Raw genomic sequence first — 10,371 nt, forward strand, 5'->3', positions numbered from 1 at the left:
TTGGTGCAATTAGATTTCACGATGTGTAGCATAAGTAGTTTGAATGGCGTGAGAAACCGTGGAGCTATCAATATAATATGATCGTAACAATCTAGTGTTTTAAACGTTAAAAATCCATGTTGACTTGCATTAGGATTGTACTTGTCGCAAAGAAATTTCAGCAGTGTTACGGTCATAATATCTTGATTATTGGACGTTTTTTTATGAAATTAAATCTTTTGATGTCAAACATCATGAAAAATGAGTGTGCGAAAATTCAGTTTAATGTAACGTGTATTTCTTGAATTGTTGGCCCCAACTCGAGTTTGGTTGTGGAGATCGAGACCACTATAATAGAGGGCGCGCCACATAAATAGTGGTCTCAACAACGCATCAACACGGATGCTGCAAAATAATTGAACAAAAAAAGAACAAACTCGTTTCCGATGAACTACTCAAGAAATACGAAAAGGATTCAATTGAAATTTCGTGCAATTACTTTTCACGATGTGTAGCAGAAGTCGTTTGAATGGCGTGAGAAACCGTGGAGCTATAAATATAATATGATCGTAACAATCTAGTGTTTGAAACGCTAAAAATCCACGTTGACTTCCATAAGGATTGTATTTGTCGAGAATGAAACCCTGTATTGTTACGGTCATAATAGCTTGATTGTTTGATCTTTTCTTCTGAAATTAAATCTGTTCATGTCAAACATAATGACAAATGAGTGCACAAAAAGTCATTTTAATATAACGTGCATTTCTTGAGTTTTTGCCCCCAAAACGAGTTTGTTCTGTATTTCAAAATTGAATATTCAGTGATTTGTCATGATGACTGTGTTATATTATGAGATTTAATTCCATGAGAAACCATCAAACAATGAAAAAGAGTATACCCGAAACAAATACAGTATTTTAAACGTGAAATATATTACCCAAATGAAAAATGAAAAGTCAACGTCCATGGAAAAATAATAATACACTCGTTGTTTGAGCAATAACCCGAGCTCACCAGGTCAAGCTATATTAAGTTGTAAGTTCAGCAAGTGATCGGTCTTGATGTCTTACACGAGGAGATACAATTTCGTGAGAAAGTCAAACCACCACAAAAATTAATTCGAGAAGGGGCGCGCTGAATAAAACTAGTGGTCTCGCACCGCCAAGACATTCATCCGCACGCCGTAGAATTTTTTTAAATTTTCCTTCAATAGAGGGCGCGCCACATAAATAGTGGTCTCAACAACGCATCAACACAGATGCTGCACAACTGAACAAAAAGAACAACCTCGTTTCCGATGAACTACTCAAGAAATACAAAATGGATTAAATTGAAATTTGGTGCAATTAGATTTCACGATGTGTAGCATAAGTAGTTTGAATGGCGTGAGAAACCGTGGAGCTATCAATATAATATGATCGTAACAATCTAGTGTTTTAAACGTTAAAAATCCATGTTGACTTGCATTAGGATTGTACTTGTCGCAAAGAAATTTCAGCAGTGTTACGGTCATAATATCTTGATTATTGGACGTTTTTTTATGAAATTAAATCTTTTGATGTCAAACATCATGAAAAATGAGTGTGCGAAAATTCAGTTTAATGTAACGTGTATTTCTTGAATTGTTGGCCCCAACTCGAGTTTGGTTGTGGAGATCGAGACCACTATAATAGAGGGCGCGCCACATAAATAGTGGTCTCTGTAACAGTCCGTTTCAATTTATTTATTTATATTTCTTTTATTTGATGTGTCCTTTCCTTTCCACCTTACAAGTAAAAGTTCCTATGCAAATGTATTTTCTTTTCCTGTGTGAATATTCAATAGCTATGTGCATTCTTAGACATTCTTCAGTTGGGTGTAGTTCTTTTGTGTTTGATTAGTTGGGTGTGTATGTGTGTGTGAGTATATAAGTGTATGGTCAGTGTGACTGCACCCCACTCTATCACATATGAGAGCTCTATAGACACCAAGACAAATCTCCTGCTGCCTGCTGCCTGCTGCCACACATTTTGCTCAGCAGAGTATTCAGACTCTGATGCAGAGCAATACGTATTAGCAGAGCCGAGCCGTGTACTGCAGCAGTGCCATTGTATAGCTGTTAGCTGGGGCAATTTTGCTCCACTGTCTGCTGGTGAGCTGTAAAACCAGATACGGGGAACCTCGCTGCAAAACCGTGAGTTAGATTAATTTATTTTTTTCTTCTAATTTTATCTGAAGTGGTTTAATTTCGTGAAATACGTTTATTTGTTCGAAGGATTATTTTGTCTACAAAATATAGTGACTGCTTAAACTTGCATGACCTGTGAACATTATTTATGTTAAAGATTTTGGATTGTTATTATTGGGGATTGGTTATTTTAATTTGACTTTTCCAGAAAGTATTACTGGGGATTTCAGCCAGTTTGGGGGTCCTTCCACACCGCATGTGCATCCATTTGAAGTAGATCGGGGCAGTCGCCTACTACTTGCTTGTGCCAAGACCTGACCTCGGGTACTACCACAAGAGCCAGACGAGGACTGGATTAACCACTTGACAGTTCGGCTGCTCAACTGGAAACCAGAACTGTATTGGGTTTGCATTGCTAAATACCCTGAATACATTTATTGTCATCGAGTCAAAGATAGAGTGAAGTCAAGTTAATTTGTGTCCAAGAACGAGAAAACTACTATTGTAATAAGAGTTGTTGTTGTTTTTTGTTTTTTATAAAATACAAATTAAGGAAACAGTTCAGTGTTGATTCATTTTCAATCAAAGAAAACGCAAAAGTGATCCCACTGGTATAACAACTAAAATTTCAGTTTGTTAAAGTCAACAGAAGTGTAAATTGAGTAGTGTAACAAAAACCTAGTGTAAATAAGTCAGTGTATAGTGCACATACATGTACTGTGTTTCAAGTATACGACTTGAAGATAATCTTGTTAATTCAAGTTAAGTGTAACACCGTTGCCATTAACGGAAGTGTAATAAGGTTTTTGTAAACAAAAAGAAACTTAAGTAATCAAGTTTGGAAACAGGAGTTCAATCAAAGATTTTTTTTATTAATTTAATTTCGTAGTCATAGTCACAGAAGTATACGTGTACATTTTTATCAATATAATTGTGTAGTCCTTCATTGAATGTTTTTAATATTAAAGTTTTTTGTAAATAATTGTCACTGAAAGAAAATTCTCCGTGTTGATTTATTTGCGTTGACAACAGTCTGACATTTTGGGGGCTTGTCCGGGAAATCGAAAAAAAAAATCCTGTTGTCAGCTCAGATAAATATTTACGTGTAAATTTTGATGTGAGGATATTTCCATTGAAAGTTTGTAATAATATTTCTGGTTAAGATCGTTTTATTTCAGTGCAGGTTCATGCCGAAATCTGGTCTCAGCTCACCCGCGACACTCCCGCTGCGTCAGCCGCTTTGCGTGCTACTTACCGTGGTGCTTGCCGTGCTACTTACCGTGCTGCTTGCAGGAGTTGGTTTGGAACCTAAACGAGCAATCATGGAGAAGTGGGTTGAGGTTGGTAAAGAGATGGGATTGCAGGGTGGTGACTTAATGGATTTCATTAGAGAGAGAGAGAGAGCGGCAAAGGAAGAGAGAATGGAGTTGAGGTCGTTGAAGAAACAAGAGCAGGAAATCCTAGAGATGAGAATGAAAGTACATGAGGCTGAAAGCAAACCAGGTAAGGAGGTAAAACCCACTGTAACCACAAACACCAAGGCAAAGATGCCTAAACTCCCTAGTTTTCATGATGACAAAGATGACCTTGATTCATACTTACAAAGGTTTGAGCGCTATGCAACCAGTCAGAAATGGCCACCTGAGACTTGGGCCATTAACCTATGTGCACTCCTCACAGGTAAGGCTTTGTATGTATCTACCAGAATCCCAAAAGATCTTGTGAATGATTATGATACACTCAAGAAAGCATTGTTCAAGCAGTATAACTTAACCGAAGATGGCTTTCGTGTAAAGTTCCGTACAGCCAAACCAGATAAAGAGGAAAGCCCGACACAATTTGCAGTCCGTTTAGAGAATGATTTTGACAGGTGGATCGACTTAGCAAAGATTGCAGGGACTTATACTGGATTGAAGAGTTTGATTTTAAGAGAACAGTTCATTAGTAGTTGTAGCCCAGAATTATCTATCTTTCTGAAAGAGCGTTTACCCACAGATTTGGACAAGATGGCCAAGTTGGCTGAACAGTTCATTGAGGCCCGTGGAACAACATTCGGCCAGTTTACTCACCACATCAAGAAGCAACCAACCACAACAAGCTTCAGGAAACCCGAGTCGTCGAAGCCTTCTACAGCCCAGAGTCGTTCAACCACTTTTGTGCCGATGCAAGAGAGGATTTGCTTCGTCTGCAAGAAGAAGGGGCATCTCGCCAAAGATTGTCGTTTCCGAGGAACCCCGATGAGAGCGTCGAGTATGTTGGTCGATGATGGTAACAACAGTGGACATCCTAGAGTTAGTCAGTCTGATGGTGCCGGAGGATCGCATGGTGAGTCAACGAATAAGCATGATTGTAATTGTTCAGATTGTCCTAGAGGCAGGGAAACCGTTGCCTTTATGGTTTCACATAAACTCCCCTCTTTGAGTGATTGTTGCAGAGAAGACGATCATGTTACCCTCAGATGTGGACATCAACTGCCCATCATGAGTGCTGCCTGCCGAGAGCGTCTCACCGGAATGCCAGTGAAAGAAGGACAGATTGGTACCCAGAAAGTGTCCGTGCTCAGAGACAGCGGCTGCAGTGGTGTTGTGGTGCGACAGAGCCTTGTTACCGATGATCAGTTGACAGGTGAGCAACGAGCATGTGTTCTGATAGATGGGACAATCAGAAAGTCACCCGTGGCTAAGATCTCTATTGACACCCCATTCTACCGTGGTCAAGTTGAGGCAATTTGTATGAAGAATCCTGTGTATGATGTTATTTTGGGTAATGTCCTAGGAGTTCGGGATCCCAGAGATCCAGACGAAAACTGGTCTCCTGAGAAAACCACTGGTCCTGACCTTACATTAGCTGTCCAAACCAGAGCTCAGAAGGCTGCTGATGAGAAACCTCCTAAGTCATTGAAGGTGCCAAGCTGTATTTCTGATGTTGTCACTGCAGAAGATCTTCAAGCTGCACAAGAGTCGGATCCCACACTGCAACGATGTAGGGAATTAGCCAAGGAAAGTGAGTTGATAACGGGTAAAAATGGCCACACATCCCACTTTGTAAAGCGCAAGGGTATATTGTACCGGCAGTTTCAGTCACCAGCTGTTGACAATAACAACATATTTTTCCAGGTAGTTGTACCCTCAAAATACAGGTCTCAAGTCATGGAACTGGCACACGAGTCTCTATTTGGAGGACATCTTGGATCACAGAAAACTTGCGACAGAGTAACAACCAATTTCTTCTGGCCAGGTATCCATTCATCCATTCGTCGCTTCGTCAAGTCTTGTGACATCTGCCAGCGCACCTATCCAAAGGGAAAGGTCAAGAAACTACCACTTGGAAGTCATCCTCTGATAGACACACCATTTCAGCGTGTGGCTGTAGATATCGTTGGACCAATCCATCCAGCTACGGACAAGGGTAATAGGTTCGTATTGACAGTTGTTGATTATGCTACCCGATACCCAGAAGCAGTTCCCCTCCGTAACATCGAGACTCCGACAGTGGCTGAAGCATTAATTAACATCTTTTCTAGGGTTGGAGTACCTAAGGAAATCCTTAGTGATCAGGGTTCACAATTCATGTCTGGTCTGATGCGAGAAGTCAGTCGCTTGTTGTCAGTGAAACAGCTTACCACTACACCATACCATCCCGCCTGTAATGGCCTTGTGGAACGGTTTAATGGTACGCTCAAACAGATGCTTAGGAAGATGAGCACCGAGAGACCGAAGGACTGGGATAGATATGTTGGAGCTTTGCTTTTTGCATACCGTGAAGCACCTCAAGCAAGTTTGGGCTTCTCCCCGTTTGAACTCCTCTATGGGAGGACGATAAGAGGACCGATGTCTATCTTACGGGACCTATGGACGGGTGAGACTAAAGAGGAAGATACCAGAACTACTTACCAGTACGTGATAGACCTGAAGAACCGGTTGAGAGAAACTTGTGAGTTGGCACAACAAAGTCTGAACAAGGCCCAGATTCGACAGAAGAAGTACTACGACAAGCGCAGTCGAGACAGACAATTCAAGGTAGGTGATGAAGTGTTGTTACTCCTTCCAACTGATAGTAATAAACTCCTCCTACAGTGGAAGGGACCATTCCCTGTTGTAGCAAAACAAGGCAGTCTAGATTACCAAATTGACATGAATGGTACTGTCAAAACTTTTCATGCAAATCTGCTTAAGTTGTATGTTCGCAGGGTAGAAGCCGCCAGCAATGAGCCAGTAGAGTACGCATGTGTGTCAGTCATCGTCGATGGAGAGTGTGATGAAGAAGGTGACAACGAATCTTTACTGCATTCACCAGTCTTGGAGGCAACAGAGTCAGTAGATGATGTTCTGATCGACCATGAACTTACCAAACAACAGAGACAAGAGGTAAGAATAGTTCTTAGTGAGTACCCCAATGTCCTTACTGATCTTCCTGGGAGGACTACAGTCGGAGAGCATGATATCAAGTTGACATCTAATGATCCAATTAGGTTCAAACCATACCCACTACCGTTTGCAATGAGAGACACCGTCGATGAGGAAGTAGCACAAATGCAGAAGCTAGAGGTCATCGAGCCATCACAATCCCCATATGCATCCCCGATTGTTCTGGTAGACAAGAAAGATGGAACCAAAAGATTTTGCATAGATTTTCGAGGTTTGAATCGCATAACAGTATTTGATGCCGAGCCACTTCCAACCCCAGATGAAATATTTGTTTCACTTTCACATGATCGCTATTTCAGTAAGTTCGACTTAACCAAGGGATACTGGCAAATCCCGATGAGAAAAGAAGCCAGACTAGCCACAGCATTCCTTACACCGAATGGGTTGTTTCAGTTTTGCACCATGCCGTTTGGGTTAGTAAACGCCCCAGCTACGTTTAGTCGGATAATGAGAAGGGTTCTGAAAGGTCTGAAGCATACAGATAACTTTATTGATGACATCTTAATTCACACAGCAAGCTGGGATGATCATGTTGTAGCACTTCGAGTACTCTTAGAACGTCTGCAATCAGCGCAGTTGACAGCAAAACCAAGTAAGTGTGTCATAGGGGCGCAGAAGTTGGAATTCTTGGGACACGTTGTTGGACAGGGACATCTCCAACCACAACCAGACAAGATGAAGCACATCCAAGAGGCCAAACGACCAGAGACCAAGAAGCAACTTATGTCCTTTTTGGGCTTAGCCGGTTATTACCGGAGGTTTATCCCAAATTTTGCTGCATTGGCTGTACCTCTGACAGATTTGACAAGGGCGAAAGAACCAAACCGCATCACGTGGGGAGAGAGTCAGGAGATGGCATTCAACACACTCAAGACAAAGTTGTCTACAGATCCAATCCTTCATCTGCCAGATTGCTCCAAGCCGTTTATCATCCGCACTGATGCATCCAACACAGGCGTGGGAGCAGTTTTGCTGCAAGAACGAGACGATACAGGTCAAACATTTCCTGTGGCGTATGCCAGCAGAAAACTTCTACCAAGGGAGAGATCTTATGCGGTAATTGAGAAAGAGTGTCTAGCTGTCGTATGGGGAATCCAGAAATTTGAACCGTACCTGTATGGTCGTCAGTTTGTTCTCCAAACCGATCACCAGTCTTTGGCGTATTTGCATCGATCCAAGTTGGCGAACGCGAGGATAATGCGTTGGGCATTAGCTCTACAGCCCTACAGGTTCAGAGTAGAATATATCAAAGGGTCCCAAAATGTTGGTGCTGACTACCTGAGCAGAAGTGAAGTTGAAGGTGAGTGAATTAAATTCCCAGATGTGACTGCCTGATGAGAGACATCAGATTAAATTTGAATGATGTTTCCTAACCAGTGTAAATAAGTGTTTTTATGCCTACAGGTTTGAAGGGTTGACTCCCATCAAGGATGGAAAATGTTTTCAGGTAAAACATTCTTAAAGAGGGAGTGAAATGTAACAGTCCGTTTCAATTTATTTATTTATATTTCTTTTATTTGATGTGTCCTTTCCTTTCCACCTTACAAGTAAAAGTTCCTATGCAAATGTATTTTCTTTTCCTGTGTGAATATTCAATAGCTATGTGCATTCTTAGACATTCTTCAGTTGGGTGTAGTTCTTTTGTGTTTGATTAGTTGGGTGTGTATGTGTGTGTGAGTATATAAGTGTATGGTCAGTGTGACTGCACCCCACTCTATCACATATGAGAGCTCTATAGACACCAAGACAAATCTCCTGCTGCCTGCTGCCTGCTGCCACACATTTTGCTCAGCAGAGTATTCAGACTCTGATGCAGAGCAATACGTATTAGCAGAGCCGAGCCGTGTACTGCAGCAGTGCCATTGTATAGCTGTTAGCTGGGGCAATTTTGCTCCACTGTCTGCTGGTGAGCTGTAAAACCAGATACGGGGAACCTCGCTGCAAAACCGTGAGTTAGATTAATTTATTTTTTTCTTCTAATTTTATCTGAAGTGGTTTAATTTCGTGAAATACGTTTATTTGTTCGAAGGATTATTTTGTCTACAAAATATAGTGACTGCTTAAACTTGCATGACCTGTGAACATTATTTATGTTAAAGATTTTGGATTGTTATTATTGGGGATTGGTTATTTTAATTTGACTTTTCCAGAAAGTATTACTGGGGATTTCAGCCAGTTTGGGGGTCCTTCCACACCGCATGTGCATCCATTTGAAGTAGATCGGGGCAGTCGCCTACTACTTGCTTGTGCCAAGACCTGACCTCGGGTACTACCACAAGAGCCAGACGAGGACTGGATTAACCACTTGACAGTTCGGCTGCTCAACTGGAAACCAGAACTGTATTGGGTTTGCATTGCTAAATACCCTGAATACATTTATTGTCATCGAGTCAAAGATAGAGTGAAGTCAAGTTAATTTGTGTCCAAGAACGAGAAAACTACTATTGTAATAAGAGTTGTTGTTGTTTTTTGTTTTTTATAAAATACAAATTAAGGAAACAGTTCAGTGTTGATTCATTTTCAATCAAAGAAAACGCAAAAGTGATCCCACTGGTATAACAACTAAAATTTCAGTTTGTTAAAGTCAACAGAAGTGTAAATTGAGTAGTGTAACAAAAACCTAGTGTAAATAAGTCAGTGTATAGTGCACATACATGTACTGTGTTTCAAGTATACGACTTGAAGATAATCTTGTTAATTCAAGTTAAGTGTAACACCGTTGCCATTAACGGAAGTGTAATAAGGTTTTTGTAAACAAAAAGAAACTTAAGTAATCAAGTTTGGAAACAGGAGTTCAATCAAAGATTTTTTTTATTAATTTAATTTCGTAGTCATAGTCACAGAAGTATACGTGTACATTTTTATCAATATAATTGTGTAGTCCTTCATTGAATGTTTTTAATATTAAAGTTTTTTGTAAATAATTGTCACTGAAAGAAAATTCTCCGTGTTGATTTATTTGCGTTGACAACAGTCTGACAGTCTCAACAACGCATCAACACAGATGCTGCACAACTGAACAAAAAGCACAACCTCGTTTCCGATGAACTACTCAAGAAAAACAAAATGGATTCAATTGAAATTTGGTGCAATTAGTTTTCACGATGTGTAGCATAAGTAGTTTGAATGGCGTGAGAAACCGTGGAGCTATCAATATAATTTGATCGTAACAATCTAGTGTTTTAAACGTTAAAAATCCATGTTGACTTGCATTAGGATTGTACTTGTCGCAAATAAAACCCAACAGTGTTACGGTCATAATATCTTGATTATTGGACTTTTTTTTATGAAATTAAATCTTTTGATGTCAAACATCATGAAAAATGAGTGTGCGAAAATTCAGTTTAATGTAACGTATATTTCTTGAATTGTTGGCCCCAACTCGAGTTTGGTTGTGGAGATCGAGACCACTATAATAGAGGGCGCGCCACATAAATAGTGGTCTCAACAACGCATCAACACAGATGCTGCACAACTGAACAAAAAGAACAACCTCGTTTCCGATGAACTACTCAAGAAATACAAAATGGATTAAACTGAAATTTGGTGCAATTAGTTTTCACGATGTGAAGCATAAGTAGTTTGAATGGCGTGAGAAACCGTGGAGCTATAAATATAATATGATCGTAACAATCTAGTGTTTTAAACGTTAAAAATCCATGTTGACTTGCATTAGGATTGTACTTGTCGCAAAGAAAACTCAGCAGTGTTACGGTCATAATATCTTGATTATTGGACGTTTTTTATGAAATTAAATCTTTTGATGTCAAACATCATGAAAAATGAGTGTGCGAAAAT

General features: G+C 40.2%; 1 protein-coding gene across 1 annotated transcript; it reads left to right on the forward strand.

Moving 5' to 3' along the window:
- Positions 1-1,699: 1,699 nt before the first annotated feature.
- Positions 1,700-9,509, forward strand: LOC119737418. The gene is made up of 3 exons (XM_038211760.1): positions 1,700-2,152; positions 2,355-8,521; positions 8,724-9,509. The coding sequence occupies exon 2, from the start codon at positions 3,334-3,336 to the stop codon at positions 7,879-7,881; it is 4,548 nt and encodes a 1,515-aa protein (XP_038067688.1). The 5' UTR covers positions 1,700-2,152; positions 2,355-3,333; the 3' UTR covers positions 7,882-8,521; positions 8,724-9,509.
- Positions 9,510-10,371: the final 862 nt, after the last annotated feature.

The sequence above is a fragment of the Patiria miniata genome, unplaced genomic scaffold (genome assembly GCF_015706575.1).
Source record: "Patiria miniata isolate m_02_andy unplaced genomic scaffold, ASM1570657v1 HiC_scaffold_10, whole genome shotgun sequence".
Lineage (NCBI taxonomy): Eukaryota > Metazoa > Echinodermata > Asteroidea > Valvatida > Asterinidae > Patiria > Patiria miniata.